Genomic DNA, 22,897 nt, shown 5'->3' with positions numbered 1-22,897 from the left:
GAAAGATTATTAAGACTCTAATACCCTGTAGCTACGAAACAAAGCAGAATCGGACGATATATAGATATGAAAAATAAATCTTATTTTTAGTATGAGGAATCTCCCCACGAGAGGCACATGTTTTTTGAAACACCCTGTATTTTATATTCGAAAGTTTTGAAGAAAAGTTTTTTGAAACTATCTCTAAACTTTCCTTAAACTTACTCTTGAAATATAAAAGTAGGGACTTACAGTTACTTGCCACATAAAATTTAAAATCACTATTAAGCTACCAAACAAAAAAGGAGGCTAACGCATTTTCTTTGCCCATTAAACATTATTTTTTAATAGCCACCACAATTACAATGAGAGATTCTACAGTTCTACGAAACCTGACCCATATTCTTTTTTATATAAATCACAGATTACAGTATGATAGTTGCCGCACAGTGTAAAAACATTAATAACTTGTCTTAAAAAGTTGTAGCAACCCTTAACTATATTTTTTTATATATAAAACTGGAGACTATGGCCAGAAAATGTACACAAATTTGTAATAACAGTAACGTGGTTGTATTTTTTAAGTTAATATTTATAGGTATGTTTTTATTTCTGGAAGGTTTTGTCAACTTTGTCTCAAATACAATTTTTATATCTCTTTTCTGACTGCATTATCAAAATTCGTACATTTTCAAAACACATTTCCATTACATTTAACACAACCGTATTTTTACAGTCTCATTCTTATTTTTCTTTTACTTCTGTTACTGCTAATTTGTTAAAATGTCTAAAAGTCCTTAAATTGATCATCTCAAGATGAGTCGGAGCCAGCTCAGTGTACAGCAAAGAAGAAGAATTTGCCATTGTAGAAGGTTTGGTTTTGATGAGGCGTTCACGTCCATACATTGACCTAAAATCATAAAACAATTAATTGTGAGGCATATACAGGCTGGGACATCTTATTCGTCATCTTATTCCATTTTTGGATTCCTGGGATCAAAAAAGGTAATTATTATAAGGGTTAAATATGTTTAAAATCTTTGGTGTTTAAGATATTTAAATATGCATGCTACAATAGAATATGTTATCAACACCCTGTACATTGGACTTGGACATTGGAGTTTCTTCTTCTTCTTCCTGTGCCTTGTGCTTAGCCGCACGTTGGCGATTGTCTGTACATAGTCTTCATACAATGTGGAGACTGCCGTTTTCGGCTCTTCGAAATATGGTGGCTGCGTCGCTGATGTTACACCAATCCCGTATGTTTCTTAGCCAGGAATGTTGTTTTCTTCCTGGGCCTCGCCGTCCCTCTATTTTTCATTGTAGAATCAGCTTAGGAATGTAATATTTGTCTCCTCTAAGGATATGTCCGAGGTATGAGACTTTCCTTTCTTTAACTATGTTAAGCATTTCTCGTTCATAGCCTGCAGTTCTTAAAACTTCTTCGTTGGTGGCATGTACGGTCCATGGCACACGTAAGAGTCTCCGGAGAGTCCACATTTCGAAAGCCTCGATGCGGTTCAGGGTTCTAGCCTTGAGAGACCAGGTTTCTGCGCCGTACAGTAAGATAGGCCATATGTAGCATTTTACTACCCGTAGTCTAAGTGTTTTGGTTTGGTTGTGAGCGGGAGACTGCGTGCTAATAGGAAGTTTTTAAGTTTAAAAAATGTTGACTTTGCATAATTCGTTCTAAGTTTAACTTCCTCATCGCAGTCCCATCGTTCATTGATCATGGCACCCAGATATTTAAATCGTGGAACTCGCTCTATAATACTTCCATCCACGGTCAATGCGGTGTTGATTGTAAGCTGGCGTCCTATTACCATAAGTTTGGTCTTGGCAGCGTTGATTTTAAGACCGAAACGATTTCCCATGTCCCCTATCTTATTTATTATTTGCTGGAGATCCTCTAAAGTTGGTGCTAGTATTGCCGTATCATCTGCATATCTTATATTGTTAATTGGAACTCCGTTAATCTTAATTCCTCCACTTTCTCCTTCCAGGGCCATTTGAAATATCTTTTCGACGTATATATTAAAAAGTATTGGTGACAGTATACAGCCCTGGCGGACTCCTTGACACACACTGAAGGTGTCTGTGGATAAATTTTTGTTAACTCTTATCTCCGCGGTTTGGTTCCAATATAGTTCCTGTATGATTCTAATGTCTTTGGCGTCTACTCCTATCTCGAACAGTCTGTTTAGGAGAATATGGTGTTTAACATTGTCGAAAGCCTTCTGATAATCTATGAAGCACACAAAAACATCTTGGCGTTGATAATAGCATTTCTGGATTAGTAGCTTGATTGAAAACAAAGCCTTCTGGTACCCAGCCCCTTGATGAAGCCGAACTGTATCTCTCCGCTTTTTTCTTCACATTTCGAGTATATACGAGCATGCATGACTCGAAGAAAATGTTTCAGAGCATGACTCATTAGACTTATAAGTCTGTAGTCACTACAGTCTTTTGGAGATGCCTTTTTGGGAATTGTTATAAAAGTTGATTTTAGCCAGTCGTTTGGAATTTTACCCGTATCGTATATTCGATTGAATAGATATGTGAGATGCTTTGAGTCAAATATTTTAAGAACTTCTGCATGCACGTTGTCATGACCGGAGCTTTTTCGATTTTTCATAGCTTTCATAACATGCTGAACTTCAGATTCAAGAATTTCCGGGCCCGACCAGTCTTCACAATTGAGAGGTTGTCTGTCTTCTCTTTGGTCTTCAAATAATAATTGTGCATAGCTTTTCCATGTGCTGCACAGATCTACCGGGTCTAAAATCAATTTCCCATTGTGTTTTAGGGCAGGTATTGCTTTTTTGTGATGCCAGTAATTTGTTTGAGTTTTCTATGAAAATTTACAGAGTCGTGCAGAGCATGCATGCGTCCCGCCCCTTGGCATTCTGCAGTTACCCAGTTCTCTTTAGCTTGTTGGCATTGTTGTTTAATAGTTTTATTTATTTCGGTGTATCTTTGTTGTTGTTGTTCGACGTTTGCAATTCTTCTGTCCTCCATGAGGGAGAGTTTCTCATCGGTCATCCATGGTTTGTTTTTCTTTGTTGTTGTTGGTGTCAGAAACGCGTTGGAAACAGTCAGAATGTTTTGTTTTATGTTGTTCCATATGTCATCTGGACTATCGTTAAGTCCGGGGTTGTTGGTATTACTTGCCCATAGTTCTGTTAATTCGAATTTCATTCTGTCTGCAACTGCTGGTTCCCTCAGTCTATCAATGTTATAATGTCTCTGTGTTGTTGTTCTTTTCTCCGATATTAGTGTGAGTCTAAATTGAAAGTCTGCGATCAGGGGGTTATGGTCAGAGCCGATGTCGGCACCACGCATTGGAGTTTAAAGGTAGAGAAATAAACTTTATTGAAAAATTTTATTGCTTCTTTAAATTAATACTGGGTTCCCAAAAATTTCTGATCTATTTTGAATAATTATTTTACATAAAAACTTATGTAAAATTTCAAATGATGCAACACCGTATGCTTTAAAAAAAAACAGATTAGCTCTTTCAAATTATATTAGGGTTTCATATACCTATCTAGCTCAGATTTTGTATAAAAAAAAAAACATTTTTTCAATAAAATGGCAGTCTAGATGGCTGGTGTCAACATGGCAATTTTTAGTGACACTTAGTAACTATTTTGAAAATCGACATTAGTTTATGGACATTATTATTTAGATTTATAACAATTTACTTAAATTTGCCCACAATAGTTTAATAAAAAAAGTATTCATTCTTTTATCAAGAAAAATAAAGCAGTATCTGCTGGCGGAACTGGTGGATATGTTACTAGTGATTTTATTTTATGAGGATAATTGCTTCTTGGCCTTAAGGGTTTATGCTCAAAGATATCCAAATAGGAATCTTTTTGATAAGCATTCCTTTGAAAAACTACTTGACCTATTTCACAGAGCTGGTACTGTGGTTTATAAAAAACCTTATTATTAGGCAGAAACCTGTCGTTGGAAGTGAAGAAAATGAATTTGCCGTAAATGGCTCTTTTATAGAAAAACCATGTATCTACAAGGAATAGCAAAATAAATCAAAGAACTACTTCTTTGTTTTTCTTAATAGAATAATAAATAAATATTTAATAAATATTATTTATTAAATTATTGTAGGTAAATTAAATAAAAGTAAACTGATATAAACTTAAATAAAGTACATAAACTAATTTCGATTTTGAAAATAGCTACTAACTGTCACTAAAACTTGCCATAAAGACATCAGCCTTCTTGGTTGCCATTTTATTGAACAATCGCTGCTATTAAAGACAGAGAAATAATTGCATAAGTACTCACATTCGCAATATTATAGATTTTTTAACTGACAAAAAAAATATATAAAAGTCATACCTCTGTTTGTCAAGTTGAATATTAAGTCTCCTGTTATTCCCGGCTGAATGTGTCTATTACAAGAACTAGACGTCGAAAATGATATAACGTTTGAAGCTGATTCTTTGTACATGAAGCAGTACTTTTTGGAAAGGTGCGTTCTGCTCAGTGGAGTTGTTATCAGGTAGTTCGTTCCGTTCTCTTCCCATCTTCCGTGGCATGTATATGCTAAAAATCAAAATATTTATTTACAGTTGCCAATACACAACTTCACACAATTAAAATTCATAATATGTTTTATAATTTTATCAAATTTGCGTTTTCTGTAAAAAATAGTCATCGATCAACAAGATCATTCCAACTTGAGCCTTTTTTTTCATAGGGTACATGCGAGGGATTGCCTGCGCTCTATACAGGGTGCTACACATTCGAGGTACGAGCATTGGTATCTCGGTCACTGTAATACATACGAACATGGTTAAACTCCGGCAAAGTTGCGATTTGGGATGTTCATCAAGATGCCATCAAAAAAGTTTTAAAAATTTCAAGGATAGCTGAGTTTTTTGAAAATTAATTTTATTTGTGAGATACAGAGGACAACTCAATCAATTATACAGGGTTGTTCACCACATACGACACGGAGTATTGTAGCTAAACGATGAGATTTTTACAAATTGTAAGTTTTGGGTTCGATGAAGGACTATTAGAGGTACAATTTAAAAATAATTTTACAAGATACAGAGTGTCCCAGATAAGTAAAAAATATCAAAGTTGTATTTTTTAAATGGAACACCCTGTATATTATTACATTTTTAGTTTCTACGATTAAAATAAAAGGTAAATTTGATTAAGGTTTATTATATTTAAACCTTACCGTTTTTAAATATTTTCAATTTTGTGAAATTGCAGTAAAAATTTTAAGGCTTCATTTCTCCAAGGGTATCAAAGTTTTTAATACTAAATATTTACTGAAGTTTATTTACTGATCAGTTATTGTGTTGCAATAACAAAAATAATGCTACCTTATACTTAGTGTACAGATTTATTTTAAATAATTATTAGCTTCAAACGGCAATAACTTGTTTAATTTAAATGGAACACCCTGTATATTTTACGAGAATCAAATGCACAATTTAATTGTCTATCAAATTATATTATACTATTTTTTACCTATCTCTTTAAGTTTCCGTAGAAAATGCATTTTCTTGTAATTTAGAACTTATTTGTCAATATACCCATGGACTATTGACATTTTAGATTATTTTAAAGATATACCACATTTTTAAAGAGTACAGATACTAATATTGCCGATATAATTCGTTTATTTCATTAAACTGTTTAAATATTTGTTAAAGAGGATCAATTAATATGATTCCAGTATTCAAACTACATTAACTGACTGTTTGCGTTGATTAATAACAATTGCTCCAAATACTAAAAAACTGAATTTTGTATGGGCATTAGACAGTGTGATAAAAAGTAACACCTTAAAAATGAAATTTCATTTTTCATAAATACTTATTTATAACAACAGAGACTTTAATTTGATAACTTATTATTATATTGATTTCTGACTCAAATCCACATTTATTTATAATAATTTATTAACGAACACAATTAAGTATGTAATTAATTAGTATATGGGCGGAAATAATGGTGTTATATTTAATTAATGGTATACTCTTTGATAAAGATTTAAATAGTTTTCTTTTTGCATACAAATGGGCTAGTAATATTATCGTTTTGCTAAAAACGATAATATTACTAGTCTGTACATTTTGTACATTTGCTGCTTTAAAAACAATCTAAAATGTCAATATTCCATGGATATATTGATAAATGAAGTCTAAATTATAAGAAAATGCATTTTCTACGAAAACTTGAAGGGATAGATAAAAAATGGCATAATACAATTTGATAGACAATTTAATTGTGCATCTGATTCTCCTAAATATACAGGGCATTCTATTTAAATAATTATTTTAAAATAAATTTTTAGACACTCTGTATAAGGTAGTATTATTTTATTATTGCAACACAATAACTGATCAATAAATAAACTTCATTAAATATTTAGTATTAAAAACATTGATACCCTTGGAGAAATGAAGCTTTAAAATTTTTACTGCAATTTTACAAAATTGAAAATATTTCAAAAACGGTAAGGTTTAAGTATAATAAACCTTAATCAAATTTACCTTTATTTTAATCGTAGAAACTAAAAATGCAATAATATACAGGGTGTTCCGTTTAAAAAAATACAACTTTGATATTTTTTATTCATTTGGGACACTCTGTATCTTGTAAAAATATTTTTAAATTGTAGCTCTAATAGTCCTTCAACGAACCCCAAACTTACAATTTGTAAAAATATCATCGTTTAGCCACAATACTCCGTGTCGTATGTGGTGAACAACACTGTATAAATAAAATCAATACATTTCAACATTTACTATTAATTGTAAATGTTGAAATGTATAGATTTCATTTGAAAAATTGAGTCATTTGAACATTTAACAATTAACATTTGAGTCATTTGTAAAAAGGAAATCAATACACCTCAACATTTACAACAAAGAGTACAAAATGCATTAGAAAGTATATGAAGAAGATATTTTCAAAGAGCTATAAATAAGATTGAACGAAAAATAAATTTCTGCATTAGGGAGGGTGGTAATTCTTTTCTAACATGTAGAGTACTAGAAACTAGTTTGCAGAAGTTAATTTATTTATAATAAATACTATTAATATTATGCATATTATTAGATTGTACACTGAGATTTCAACTTTATAATAAAAACAGTTAAAAATAATATCTTAAAATTGCTGACCTGGATATTATTTATTTTAATCTTTCAATTGGCTCAATTTTCTTTATTCAATATTAATTAGCGCTGATCAATATTGTTGCGATGAATATAATTAGATTAAATAATTTAAAAGAGAGAGAAAGAGATACCAATGCTCGTACCCCGAATTTGTAGCACCCTGTATAGTGAATGCTGTACATAAGCATGCAAAATGCTAAAAATGAAAATGAAAAAAAAATTAGAGAAACTACATTTTGAAAATAATACAGTGAAACTATTACTATAGCATAGTTATATTTGGTTACAGAAATTTGTTAAACTGAATATATTATTTTATAAATCACTGATACAATACTTAAAGGAGTAAATACTACGGATTATGCTATAAAGGATATTTTGAATATGGCTATAATTTCGCGAATATGAAAGCTTTTAAGATTAATCTTCGGATTGAAGCTTATATGCCTCCACTAAGACTGCTAATTAGCCTTGTATGAGAAAACCAAAGATCACTTCATTACTGCTAATTAGTATTTAGTGCTTCTTCAACTTATTCGGGATTTCTAGATATTAATGAACTTCGAGTTCAATTAGACCTTCTATCTAATACATTTCCTGAACTTCTGTTTAAACAGATAGATGCGGGGTGGCTTTGCGGAAGTAGGATTTAAACAAGGACAAACAAGTTGAATTGCTTACGAAAATTTATATGCTGTAATATGTAAATTATTGAAGCAGAGACGAAACCTTTAACTTTTAACTTAATTTTAAATAATTACCTTAAACATAAGGAAAAAAAACTTATTTTTTGGTGCTTAGGGTAGATTTTTTTTGTAGGATATAGCCAAAAACAAATTATAGTTGTGAAAATCCTCAAATATGGTAAAAATCTTTTTTCAGAGGAAACAGAAATCAAAGAAAACAAAGTCAGGGTGCCCGCACACCAAGGGATAGAAAATAGAAAGCGATGAAAAAGCAAATGATCTAGCTAGAAAAGGAGCGAACACTCCACTAACTGAACCAGAAGCGTTCTGCTTTCCAAGCGGAAACCAACTAAAAGCGGAACTGAAGAACCTGGTAGACTCCATCCCTAAACTGGAATGGGTGTCCTCCAACGGTTTCAGACACTCGAAAAAGTTCCTTGGAACTTACGACCGAGAAAAATCAAAGAGAGTCCTTGATTGATTTAACGAGATAAAGAAAGCATTGAAGAATTCAAAAAATGGAAAAGCTGCGGGGCCGGGAAACATTTTCATTGAGCTAATAAAGCAGGGACCCGATATATTATTGGAAATACTAGCTGATATCTTCAACAGATGCCTGATAAAAAATGAAAACATTCCTGAAGACTGGAACCTGGCGTACATCAGCTCTATCTTTAAGAAAGGAGTCAAAAAAAGATGTAGCAACTACAGAGGCATTAGTTTGACAAGCTCAATGGGAAGGTTGTATGGCAGGATATTAAAAGAGAGAGTAGAAGAGAGCTTTGAAGAAATAGAAGAACAAGGTGGTTTCCGCGCTGGGCGTTCTTGTACAGACAACATATTTGTGTTACAACAAATAATTGAAAAAAGGAGAGCTCGAAATTTGGACACGCATCTGGTATTTATAGATTTAGAGAAAGCCTATGACACGGTGCCTTTGAAGAAATTATTTGAAATCTTGGTTGAGGCAAATGTGAGTAAAACATATATTAATGCAATCTGGAATATGTACAAAAATTCAAAAAGTATGATCAGACAGGGGAAGTTCCTATCGGAATCCTTCCTGACATCTAAAGGACTTAGACAGGGGTGCAGTTTATCACCTACCTTATTTAAAATATATATACAGGAGGCATTGAAAAACTGGAGAAGGAAGAGTAGAGCTATGGGAATAGAGATTGACAACCACTGTCTATCGACCTTGTTCTTTGCAGACGACCAAGTTATTGTTGCAGGTTGTGAGGAGGATGCCGACTATATGTTGAGGAAACTTGATGAAGAATACGACAGATGGGGACTCAATATCAACCTCACAAAAACCGAATACCTGAAAGTAGGAGAAGAACAAACTGAAGATCCTAAACTACACATACATGAAATTAAAAGATGTAGCGAATATAAATATTTAGGAAGTATTATATCTGAAGAAGAGAACTCCAAGAAAGATATACATAGTAGAGTTCAACAAGGTAAGAAAGTAATCGGTCTTTTAAACCCTCTCCTGTGGTCAAATAAAACATCCATCCAAACAAAGATAAGGATTTACAAAGCAATCGTAGATCCAATTTTAACATACGGTGCCGAATGCTGGCAATTTACAGCAAAAGAAAGAAGGATGGTCGAGTCAGTGGAGATGGACTTTCTCAGAAGAGCATGTCGCATATCAAGGATGGAACACATTAGAAATGAGGAGATCAGGCAAAGAACAAGGTGAATATATACCAGCACCGACAACATCGAATCGAGACAGCTACTATGGTATGGGCACGTAAAAAGAATGGGAGGGGAAAGATGGCCAAAAAGGGCAATGGAGTATCGTCCCCAAAGAAGAAGGAAAAGAGGAAGACCTACAACTACGTGGTTAGACGGAGTAGTCCAGTATTGGGGGAAAATAGGGAAACACCAGAACACCTTCACTGAGTGCGCCGACGACGACCGTTCGTGCCATGAACTTTGGAACGGCTGATGTCGAAGAAGGAGAGCTCGCCTCTGTGGAGCAGTCTCAGATACTGACTTTTGTTAAAGCCCTCAGATTGTATGATGAGTTATAACTCGTTATAACTGAAGAAAGGGGAACACACAATAGATCTGTAAGGTCGCAGTGATTAATCCCTCCCTAACCTCTCTGAACATTCTACTTTCTACATTCTATACTATATTTTTTTTAAATATCAGTAATAGTGGAGTACCCAGAGACTTTTACCTCGGAATTCAATTACTGGGAATGTATTATTGTGAAACCTTCTGTATTGTGTTTCATAGATAAAATACTAAAATGTTTACCCAATTTTTTTCGTTGCTTTTAATTTTTTATTTTAGTAATTTTAGTAAATTCTTAATTATTTCCTTCATAATATTTCGATTTTTTAATTCTTTTTCTAAGTAAATTTACTGAAATAAATAAATCTAATGCATATTATGCACCTATTCTGCTTATATTCTAATCATTGAAATTTTGATTGAAATCGAATTATACAGGGTGGCGCGTCATATGCGACGCGGTTTTTGCAAGAAGAACAAAAGTTTGTATTGAAGTGAAATTTTTTGAGCTTATGTAAGTCAATTTAAAGTATTTTCTAAAATTATGAGTTGAACAGGGTGTCCCCAAAAAAATTTATACATCAAAGTTATATTTTTTGTAATGGAACACCCTATATATTAATTGATTTTTGAATTCTAGTAAAAAATTAAAGTTTGTTTCGGCACGAAAAATGGGCACCTTAAAACTTTGATGTATTTTAAAGGTTAATATATTTTATTTTAATGGGCCAATTTTGATGATTTTTTAAGCAGTGTGTTGCCAAATTATTTGACTTCTTAGTATCTTCTTCTAAATTAAAAATGAAACTCCCCATCTGTTAATTATAAGAGGGAAAACAAAATGTTGATATTTTTGATGAAAGTTTAAAACACCCTGTGAAATATGTTAGAACAGCAACAAATTTAAAAATTATTTTGTCATCTAGATACATCCTTTCTCGATTTTGTTTCTGTTTTCTGGTTCATCTCATTAGCTTTATTTTTGTTGCAAATATTCGGTTTTAAAGAAGGCACTAACATTTTTCCTAATTTTTACATTAAGACCATGCCTTTGCTTTTGGGCCTAGTCAACACATCTAGTAAGTTCTGACCCCGAAGCAGGCCTTCTTGACATAAGAATTGCTTCATTTAGTATTCTTCTTATAGTCCGTTAGTTAATATGTACGGTTCTTAAATGCAATTCATTATCAATTTGAAAAGCAGGCAAACGGCGGTTTCTTAGCGATAAACTTACAATAAGTCCATTGTCTCGATTAGAAGTTCTCATACGAAGGTTCCTGGACGACTATATTGACGTCCTCGTGGTCATAATTCAAAGACCATTTAATATACTCTATGGTATTAAGGTATTTTTGGAATCAGAATTTTATAGCAAATTCACCATACTCGAATAAATAAATGATATATATTTGACTCACCCTGTATATCTATAAAAATATTTTTGAAATGTGAACTACCATTAAACATATATTTTGTAAAAGGTTTGGAGTGAAAATCTGAAATAGGAATCCTGATACAGAGCTTTTTCGGAAAACGGAGCCATCTTGTATGTATGCATTTGTATATGTGTGTGTTTATTTAAATATAAATATAATATTAGAATATATATGATAATTATACTTGATATATTAAATATCTTTAAACCATTATACAAAATACAACATCTTAATGTATCGTATTTCCAGAGATTATAATCATTACATACGTAATTCTCTAAATTCGTATTTCGTTGTTGCGACAAAGATTTAGATTTGGAGACGGAGAATTCAGAGGAAAACGAATAAAACTTAACGGATCTCCGTCTTCTCTTCGCTGAAATATCCCCGAACTTTGCAATATTTTAACGTCGTCCAGATTATTTCCTGTGCGCCGAGACAAAAATCGCGCGTCATTACGTCGAAAAGTTGGAAAGGAGCGAAAAGCTTCGAGTCTGCGGAACGTTTTATCGCGGAGGGCGTTAAAAAAGCCACTTAGAGCAAAATCCGAAGGGGTTAAATGGACAAATGGGCATTGTATTTGTCAAAAGACGACTTAAAAAGTCGGAAGAAAGTTTCGCAGTCGGAGTGGAAGCTTTTCGGTTTCGTAGGAAACGATCCTATGAGTACTTTAAAATGTATTTGAAGGATCTGCATATTTAACTTATTTTTTTTATGTTTCTCATGGATATTTATAGGTATAGAAAAACTGCAGTTAATAGGCGACACAAAATTATTTTTATCTAGTCGAATTTCCGATGCATTTAAATACACTGACTGGTCTTCTCAATTACTACAACACGAAGGCTATAACTATATTAAGAGTTCCTTTGTATAAGTTTTGTTTTCCGAACTCGATCCGTCCTGTTAAATATTCATTTTTCCCATTTCCCAAACGAGACTCTCCACCAAAAGAGAACCCGACAACATCTTTCCATCGGAAATATTAATATTTCATCTGTTCGACATCGCTAAATAAAGAAGGAACGAAGGAGTTTGCGAGACTGGGCTGGCCGTTGCCGCTATTTCCACTGTTTTAAACGAAAGAAAGTTATTTAGAATGGTGGTCGGTCTGACGCCCTTTAAAGAATTTACCGGAAACGTATTCTGTAACGGAAAACTTCTTCTCTCGCTCGAACCTTTACTTACATTATTTAAATAGACGGGAATTTCTTTCTTTTATAAATGCAATACATTAATTTCTCGTATTGTGAATGTTTGAACTTTTGGGAACAAGTGCATGTATATAAGTACTTAGGACATATGAGATCTGTATTAGAATGGATAATCAGTCACACGAAATTCTACAAAGAATAGGTTTGTCGTGGAGGGCATTCGGCAAACTACAAAGAATATGATATCTTTGCGAAAAGAAATGTTAAAACAAAATAACAGAAACTCTGAAGACCTGAGACAATTGAACAAAACAATATCTAAAGAAATCAGAAAGGACGTAAGAAAATTTAATACAGATAATATAAGGCGAACTATAGAAGAGAATAAAAGGATGAAGGTGTTGCGGGGGAAACTATCAAATGGAAGGAGAGAGATCTTTAAACTAAAAGACAGCCAAGGGGTCGTAACAACAAATAGAGAAAGGTTGTTGAAAATAACAGAAAACTTTTACACTGAACTATACACAAGTAATCACCAACAAACATACAACAGTCAACAACGTCTGTGCAACAAGATAGTTAATCAGGGATCAGAGGATATACCGGAAATAACTACAGAAGAAATCAGAAACTCTCCAAAAGAAATGAAAAATAACAAAGCCCCGGGCGAGGACGGCAAAGTGATTGAGGCTGTAAAACTCGGAGGAGGAACACTATTAAAATGGATTAAAGACTTATTTAATCTATGCCTTGAAAAAGGAATAATCCCGTCTCAATGGAACAACGCCATAACGGTACTTCTCCATAAAAAGGGCGATATTACCGAGCTTGAAAATTATAGACCGATAAGCCTTCTTTGTCACTTGTATAAGCTGTTTAACAAAATCATTGCCAAACGTCTAGAACGTAAACTAGATTTCTATCAACCAAGAGAACAGGTAGGCTTTAGGAAAGGTTATGGAACAAACGATCATCTCCAAGTAATTAAAGTCCTGATCTGTGGAATACAACAGGCCCCTCGCATTGGTGTTCGTTGATTTCCAGAAAGCATTTGACAGTAGAATTAACATCAATATTAGCAGCATTGGAGCAGGGAAGAGTAGATTATAGGCTTACAAGGCTTATAGAATACATATATAGTAATGCCACCCCAACTGTAAAACTTCACGGAACAACAGATAAAATTGAGGTAGGCAGAGGAGTTCGACAAGGGGATACTATTTCGTCTAAACTTTTTACAGCTGTCCTTGAATACGCAATGAAATCACTCTCTTGGGAGAATAGGGGCATAAATATTGATGGTGAAAGGTTGACACATCTCAGATTTGCAGATGACATCGTCCTTGTCTCATATAACATCGGAGATTCAAAGCAGATGCTCGAAGAATTAGTGCAGACCTCATTAAAAGTCGGTCTCTGGATAAATACGAGTAAAACGCAAATAATGACAAACTTAGTGCTGACACAGAACATCAGAATAGGTGACGCTGACATAAAAGAAACACATATATACAAATATCTCGGCACGAAATACAAATCGAAAAGAACAACAAAACACACGAGATACAGCGCAGAATAGGTTTGAGTTGGGCTGCTTTTGGCAAACTGCGGGGGACCTTTAAAAGTGATATACCCATATGCTTGAAGAGGAAAAGTTTATGAACAATGCGTCTTGCCGGTAATTACATATGGAGCGGAAACACTAACATTAACGAAAAAGTCAACAGAAAATTTAAGAGTAGCCCAGAGAGCCATGCTAGGAATAAAATAAAAGAGACAAAATTCCTAATAACACTATCAGACAAAAACCAAATTAAAGCATTAGCATGTGGAACACGTAACCTGAATGAAATGGAGATGGGCAGGTCACGTGGCGAGAACATCTAAAAACAGGTGGAATAGAAGATTGTTAGAATGACGACCTCGAGCAGATAAACATAGCAGAGGCAGACCACCACGCTGGACCGATGATGTAAAGAGGATTGCTGGAAATTGGATGATGATGGCCCAAAATCGAGAGACATGGAGAAATATGGAGGAGGCCTACGTTCAGCAGTGGACAACGATGGCTACATGATGATGATGATGATGATGATCTTCTAATATGTTTAAAAAGAAAGGTCTTTAACCAGTGTGTCTTGCCTGTCCTCACGTATGGAGCTGAAACGCTTGCTTTGACAAAAAAAACATACATAGAATACAAGTGGTGCAACGGAAAATGGAAAGGCCCATGTTGGGAGTTACACTTAGAGATAAAATACCCAATCATACAATAGGAAATCAAACAGGAGTAAGAGATGTGGTGATGTCTGTTTTTCCTATTAAATGGAATTGGGCAAGACATGTAGCTGGGATAACAGATGGACGGTGGACAAATAGACTTGTGGAATGGAGACCAAGATACGAGGCCTATAGAAGCAGAGAACGACCTCCTAGTCAATGGACAGATAATATTAAGAGAGTGACTGAAAACTGGATTCAAGTTGCACAAAATAGAATGAAATGGCTAGAGTTGAAGGAGGCTTTTGTTTAGCAGTGGACGGAATAAGCTAAATGATGATGAATGTTTGAAACAAATTTACTTGATGTAGTATAATGATCATGTTTTAAGGTGGCATACTATTATTTAAACATAAAAAAGATGATTGATTGATTGTGATTACACAAGCTCTATAATAGATAGTGTAGACTAAATTAGAAACATGTACCTTACATTGTTTTTAAAATTATAAGGATGGAGCTTTTGGGGTATAAAGCCATCTGAAATGTGGTTGTTTGTTTCTTAATGGAAATACTTCTTATACCAAAAAAGTCAGGTTTGAAATTGGATGAGCCGAAAAGGATATACAGGGTGGTGCGAACTGTATTTCGAGAACTTCGACAGCATATATTCTGCAGTTAGAAATAAATAAAAAAGTTCGCATAAATGTATAACCTAAAATGTTTAGTTTCGGAGATACAGGGTGTAGAAGTTTCATTTTTATTTTGATTTTTTCCAAATAAGTTTTGAAGTAACGTCAATATTTGGATGAAAATTGGTATCTGGGAGTTTTTTGACATGGGAAATTTGATTTTGATGTCAATATGACTCCTACATCTAGAGGGCGCCATCTACATATATTTTAACTAGTTTGCAGAGTAATAACTTTTCGTCCGTACCTATATAAAACTACTGAGTAAAAATATACATTCTCGTGACTTTTTACGTAAAAAAAGGTCTCTTGGTAAAAATCTCTACGAGTAATGTTTCTCGAGATATTTGGAATCGAAATTATCCATACCTGTCATCATTGACATAAATTAAATATGTTGACTAAATAATGATTAAAAAGAAGAGGAAAAAGTATCGGTCTCAACGTTTATATTAATCTAAACAGTGTTTTGCATCAGACAAAATATAATTAAATTCAATCCACACACTGAGTATTTGTTGTTTTTTCTTTTAATGTGTAAAATGTGAACGTGTGCTTGATGATGCTTTTATGAGCGAAACACGTGTCACTGTTCAGATTAATATAAACGTTGAGAACGCGAGACCTTGAGACTTTTTTTAAAATTTAAACCAGGTGTCTTTGAGAAGAACGGATCCTTCTTTAAATAGTTATTAGAGTGAGAACATAAATTTGAAATGTTTTTATATATAAAATAAAAAGTTCCCAAATTTATCATTTCAGTCAAATAACTATCTACTCAACAAGTATATTTTTTGGCAATAATGACATGTATTGATCATTTCCATTCTAAATGTCTTGAGAACGTTTATTCAGGTACGGACGAAATGTTATAACTCTTTAAAACTGTTAAAACCATGACCAACATGGCAGACAGGCCAGAGACATCGATTTGTGACGTCACCGTACTAGTCCGGCTTTTGTATTGTGCCATATGGTACTGCATATAGGTTTTGCATAAATAATAGTATTTATTGATAGTTTTGCCAGATATAAATATGAAAAATATTATACAGAAAGGTATTAAAAAATAACATTAACTTTTTATCGCGTTAAAGTAACTGAATAGCATTAAAATTTAGATCTAAAGCACGAATATTAATATGACATAAACTACAGCATAAGATGAAAAAATTAAATCTAGATAATAAAAAGCGTGTCCTAAAATTGCGTTAGCGAGTATTTAGCAACTAGTGATAATATACCTGTGATAAAAAGTTTCCAAATATTAAAAAATTTGAAAACTATACGTTTATCGACAAGTTAAGAAAATGTATTGTATATGATAACGGCAGAATACATTTTAAAGTTTAATTAAAAATAATTGTAAAAATTTGCGTAACATATTTAAAAAATGTGGATATCAGATAGAACTAACTATTAAGATTAAGTAATTTGTAGTTCGATGTTCATCAAGTAACCATCTCCATAAATCGTAAATAAAAAGATAATGATATCATTTTTTTTATATAAAATACTGAAATAAAGTACAAATTCATTTAATTTCTTTAAAATATATTTGCCATTTCATAATAATAATAATACTTTTCAATATTTATTTCATCCTGAATTTCCAAATCTTGTTTTCTTTCATCGGGACGTTTTCTCTTTATGGGAACATGCACAGAGGGTTCATAAGAGGGTTGATTTGGAAAAATTGTAGGCACAGCAAGTTCTGTAGGTTTTGGACGTGACCTAGTTACAGTTAATATTGTTGGGAAAGAGAATGTAGACAGATCCTGAGGACTTATTATAATTGCTGCTACAAGGCACAGACACAGAACAATGTCGCGGAATTTTTTATTTCACAAAGTAAAAATAAAGAAACGAAAACTGTTTTACATAGAAATACACGTCACTTACGTTGGTTTAACACTATACACTAACACTAATAGCGTTAGTGTATAGTGTTAAACCTAAAAATTATGTTTTTATATAAATTCCCCAACTGTTTCCTAGTCCGGACACACACTATAATTTTTACCGAAAGTATGGTTTTTTTCGCGGGTACGATGTTATGAATCGGATCTAGATAGTTCACTATTCACTCAAAATTATTTAGTATAATTTTATTAGCATAGAAACGCGTAAAAAACACACATTTGTTGCGAAACTAATGAAAACAATTGGTTTGTTTACGACTACTAATTCTGGACCACTTCGGTAGAACTGTCAAAACAGTCAGGTCTTGAATATGACTTTAGCCACGTTAAAACATATGTAGGTGGCGCCCCCTACAAGTAGGAGTCATATTGACATCAAAATCAAATTTAACATGTCAAAAAACTACCATATACCAATTTTCATCAAAATATTGACGTTATTTCAGAAATTATTTGGAAAAAAACGTAATAGATATGAAACTTCTTCACCCTGTATCTCTTAAACGAAGCATTTCAGGACATAAATTTATACGAACTTTTTACTTATTTTTATGTGCAGAATATTCTGCTGGAGTTTTCGGAGTACACCCTGTATAATACGAGTGCTAATGTATTTGTTGCTACTAAACTATATAGCAAATGCAGAGTGCTTTACAATTACTGAAAGATCTTCGTTTGGTAGGACGAAAGTGTAAGTTACCTTAGAGCTGGTTATATGTTAGTACGATAAGATTCATAATATGATGATGATAATGTCTAATAATAATTCATAGCCAAAAATCGGCAGACTCCAGAGATAGTATCAATACAAATTATTGACATATTCTGCAGCTACTAACGAAATAAAAATATGTCGAAATTCCTATGCTTTGAAACATTAGGCCATCTCATTTATTAAAATACGATAACTATAATTATTTTAGGAGTTACTTTGTATAAGTTTTGTTTTCCGAACTCGATCCAACTGTTAAATATTCATTTTTCCCATTTCCCAAACGAGGCTCTCCACCAAAGGAGAACCCGACAACATCTTTCCATCGGAAATATTAATATTTCATTCGATCGACGTTGCTAAATAAAGAAAAATTGAAGGAGTTTGCGAGAGCAAGGCGTCCGTTGCAGCTATTTCCACTGTTCTAACCGAAAGAAAGTTATTGAGAATCGCTGGTTGGTCTGCCGCTCTTTAAAGAATTTACGGAAACGTATAATATAACGGAAAACTTCTCTTTTGGCTGCGAACTTTACTTACATTATTTAAATAGAGCAGCAGTTAGTTCTTTTACAAATGCAGTAAATCAATTTGTAGTGTTTGGCAGTTTCAAAAAGGATTTTATCTACCGTCAGTGAGTTAAGAAGCTCTTAACTCACGCATTTTGAGTGAGTTAAGAACTTCTTAACTCACGCATTTTCAATACCGCACTCCTTGTTTAGATGATTACCAAAGAGAGAAAAAATAATTTGTAAAACATTTTGCACTAAATAGGAAAAATACACACACCGGAAAAATATAGGGATATCATTTTATTAAAGTTAAAAATAAATGTTTTGAATAAACAACCACATATTTGTAGGCCGATTCTTTCTACTTCGATTGAAACAAAGTAGTCACACTAGTTATTTCTAAATTTGGGATATTTGCAGAAGTGTTGAATATATAAAAAGCACCTAGCATCAGTTGTTCGAATTTAATCTGTACTGGCTATGTTCTTATGATAACTGACCAGAATTCATTCAAATAACTCTGTTTAGTATTAAACAACATTATCAAGCGTAGACATCTTAACAGAGACGAAATGCTAAGAGCCATGGGTATGCACGAAGCTGGAATGCGCCAAATCGACGTAGCTAGAGCATTAAATACAACGCAAAGTGCGATTAAGTGCACGCTACCGTGAAAGTGGTGGTGAAAGATCATTTTTTACAATTAAATGCTCGACGCCGACCGACTCTTACAGCACCAGAGCTTACTTTAATTCTCCAGGAAACACATAATGTAACCGTTAGTCCTGACACTGCTCGCAATAGATTAAGGGAGGTCAGCTTAAGAAGCAGACGCCCCTGGAGAGCTCAACCCTTAACGAGACGAAATCGAGAGGTACGATGTTTGTGGGCTCAAGATCATGTTCAGTGGTCGAATGAACAATGGGCCAATGTTCTCTTCACGGATGAGTCACGCTTTGGAATTCATCGGGATTCGAGAAGGCTTAGGGTATGGAGAGAACCGGGAAATCTTATTCGGTTGGATCATGTTCAGGAAGTGCACCCTTATCAAGGTGGAACAGTTATGGTCTGGGGAGGAGTCCAGTTAGGCCGAAAAACCGATCTCTCGTTTTTCTTGAAGGGTTTCAACAGGAATCACATATCGTGATTTAATTCTTGAGCCTGTCGTGTTACTATATGCCAATGATTTTGGGAGAAACTTCATTCTCATGCATGACAATGCACGGCCTCATACAGCCAGAGTGGTAAGTGAGTTTATCAATGCTCATCAATTAAACATCTTACCCTGGCCGGCACAATCTCCTGACCTGAACCCCATCGAGCATGTATGGGACGCGGTCCAAAGAAGAATTTTGAGAATGGGTATGCCTCGTGAAACTCATAGGGATCTGGTTCGGGCCGTGAATGCAGCGTGGCAGGCTGTACCTCAAGAAGAGATCGACAACCTGATCAGGAGCATGGAGAGACGATATAGGGCTGTAATGAACAGTAGAGGAGACCATACCCTTTATTAAGTAAAAATGGTTTTATCTTTTTTTTTAATTCACAGTTTAGAATAAAAAAAAAATGTGTGTATTTTTTTGAGTTCAATAAAAATCAAGGTAAATTTGAAAAATTCGGTAAATTTCGCATTTTTATTTCCAATACGTCCTGTAAACTATTTGTTTATTTTAATTTTATTATATGAGAAATGCAAATAATAAAATTACTGACGATGGCTGGATAAAATTGTAATATCCCTAGACTTTTCCGGTGTGTGTATGTTATGAGTTCCTTTTCATTAATCTCGCTCTGTGTACTGTTCTATTTGGAGACGGCATTGCGTCATACTTAGCCGCAACCACGCTAACCTAATAAAATTAACACTAGAAAAGCCCGCGGGAACTGTCAAATTCAAAGTTATTCGTTTCACAGACTATAACTCACTTGTATCGTAAATATCTATTACCCGTTGTTAATTTGTGGTTAAAATGAAACTAACCTGTAATAATATCTGGCGTAGAACAATCCGCATCAAACTCCATGGTATCCAACTTATTACAACCTACTACCAGACCAGTAAAAGCCTGACTATCGCAGTTGCTGTTCGAGTCCACTCTTTTCACTCTTCGAAATGCCGGTCCTTCTTCAGAGAACGGTTGCACAATGTTCTTCAGTTTGTAGCGTTTATCATAGTACGGATCATCTTCGCTTTGCTGATTATGCTTGGAATAAGCATTGTTTTCTATTCGAAGCAGTTTGCTGATATCGAATTTGCCAATAAGAGGACATGCTTGTGTAGGTCTCTCAAGGGAATTAGCTAAAAGAAATAATAGAGTTGGTTATTTTTTTCCATAGCAACTGTTAAAATTGCCTTATATCTATCAAAAATAGTAGATAAAATAGTGCTTTAACCGCAAAGGTGGACTAAATTATACTTTAACAGCGAGGATAGGTTAAAAAAATTATTTCTTCTCGAACGTTTTCTAATTGCTTCTATTTTTGAAAATTTTTGTATTCCTTTTCATAAGTTATTCGGGATTTAAATAGTAGTAGAAAAGAAATAGTTTGGATATGGCGTTTGTCGCCTCAGCCTGAATATCTGTTGGTAGTTTACTTATTTCGTTTTGAGCCATTTCTGGTTCCAATTCAATCAGCAATCGACACGAAAGAGAATTAAAAAATATTGACTCAAAACTGACAACTAAAGAGACAGCTTTATTTATTTGTCAAATTACATAGAAACCAACACCAATCCAGCATAGTGTTGCACAAGACAAGAATTCTTGTCTTGAAAATCAATTTCTGGTCTTGTCTTGAAATTCAAGACAAGAAATTTTCAAAGTCTTGTCTTGCAGATTTCTTGAATGGTAAAGTCTTGCCTTGTCTTGCAAGATTCTTGCAATTTCTTGTCTTTTGAAATTTTACATTCTAACAGAAAGGTAATAATATTTCTATATTTTATTTCTTAGAAAGCGTCGTATACTAAATGTAATACCAAAAATGAACAACAACGATGCTAATTTTAGCAAAAAAATCGTTTTTGAATCGCAAAAAAATCGCCCGTTTGATGAAACAGGAGCCATTACCAAATAAAAGCTGAATAAGAATATAAGAATAAGTAAGGTTAAGTTCGATTTATGGGTTTTGCCGAAACCCAAAACCGTTTTGGGTTATTATTTAGATTTTTTTTGTACACCTGCTACTTCTGTTCCAGTAGAAAGGCTCTTTTCGAAATCAGCACTGGTAATAAGGAAACACAGAAACTTTGTTTGAATTCCTGGATGGATGAATTTCCATAAGTTCATTTTTTAGTTCTAGTTGTTAATTCTTGTTAGTTTATTATGTCCTATTTTGGTTACCCCTTTGTTACTTTTATTTTTTATGGTATTTATTTTATTTTTTTATTATGGAAGATTGGTTGGAAAAGTTTGGAAACAGGGTGTACGGAAAGGTCATGTTAGAGTGTACTATTTGCGCTATTTGATACCACTTTTTGTTCGCGGAGCAATTTCATACATGAAAAGTCGTACCAAATAGCGCAAATAGCGTGCTCCACGAACCCACCATTAGTTTCAACTACTGTTATTTTTTTATAATACCATTATACCAATATAATTTTGTGTATAATACCAAAACACTGGTCAGTGCCGGGTTTATACAACATTTGCATAAGTCGTAATCATAATCACAGCCTTAATCATCGTCATAATCACAACGCAATTTTAATGTGCGTTTATAGAACATTTTCATAATCATAATTGTTATATCAGTGAAGTTCGGTAACATAATTAAAGGCTAAGTTTATGGTAGATGTCAACAGATTTATAAGAAGTGGACAGTTTAACTTTTGTGATTATGACTATGATTGTGATTATGAAATTAATTATGTAAATGTTGTATAAACCCGGCATAACTTGCGCAAAGACCTAATTATCACTTAAAAAAATGTATCATTTCTAACTTTCAAGAAATCTTGCAAAACTCTTGAAATTTCTTGCATATTAAAGTCTTGTCTTGTCTTGAAATTCAAGAATTGAATTTCTTGCAAGAGTCTTGCTCTTGCAAGACTTTTTCAAGACTCTTGTGCAACACTAATCCAGCACAATGTTTTTTCTACTCGTAATAAATTCCTTGAAATAATAATTTCTGAATATTTTTTAAAACGTATCTCAAATAACTCATTTTGAGTGAAATTAAAAAAAAACTTTTTTTGCCAATCTTAATAGCCTACCATACCTGTTGGTATGGTCGGCTAAAGAGGAAACTTTTTTTGATGTGCTACGACTTTATGAACGACCCTGTATACTTAATTGTATTACTCTCTAATAGATATTTACAAATCCTATAACTTTTGTATTTAACTTTTTTCGGTACCTCCTATATTTATCATGCA

General features: G+C 33.5%; 1 protein-coding gene across 1 annotated transcript in view; it reads right to left on the bottom strand.

Annotated features, from left to right (window-relative positions):
- Nucleotides 1-679: 679 nt before the first annotated feature.
- Nucleotides 680-22,897, bottom strand: part of LOC115882824 — a 131,383-nt gene continuing 109,165 nt past the window's right edge. The window contains 3 exon segments of the mRNA XM_030901070.1: nucleotides 680-889; nucleotides 4,345-4,551; nucleotides 20,504-20,821. Of these exon segments, the coding sequence (XP_030756930.1) occupies nucleotides 786-889; nucleotides 4,345-4,551; nucleotides 20,504-20,821 (629 nt within the window). The 3' untranslated portion in view covers nucleotides 680-785.

This window comes from Sitophilus oryzae, unplaced genomic scaffold (assembly GCF_002938485.1).
Source record: "Sitophilus oryzae breed Bouriz unplaced genomic scaffold, Soryzae_2.0 scaffold_179_pilon_pilon, whole genome shotgun sequence".
NCBI classification, from domain to species: domain Eukaryota; kingdom Metazoa; phylum Arthropoda; class Insecta; order Coleoptera; family Curculionidae; genus Sitophilus; species Sitophilus oryzae.
This window is presented reverse-complemented; position numbering and strand designations above follow the sequence as displayed.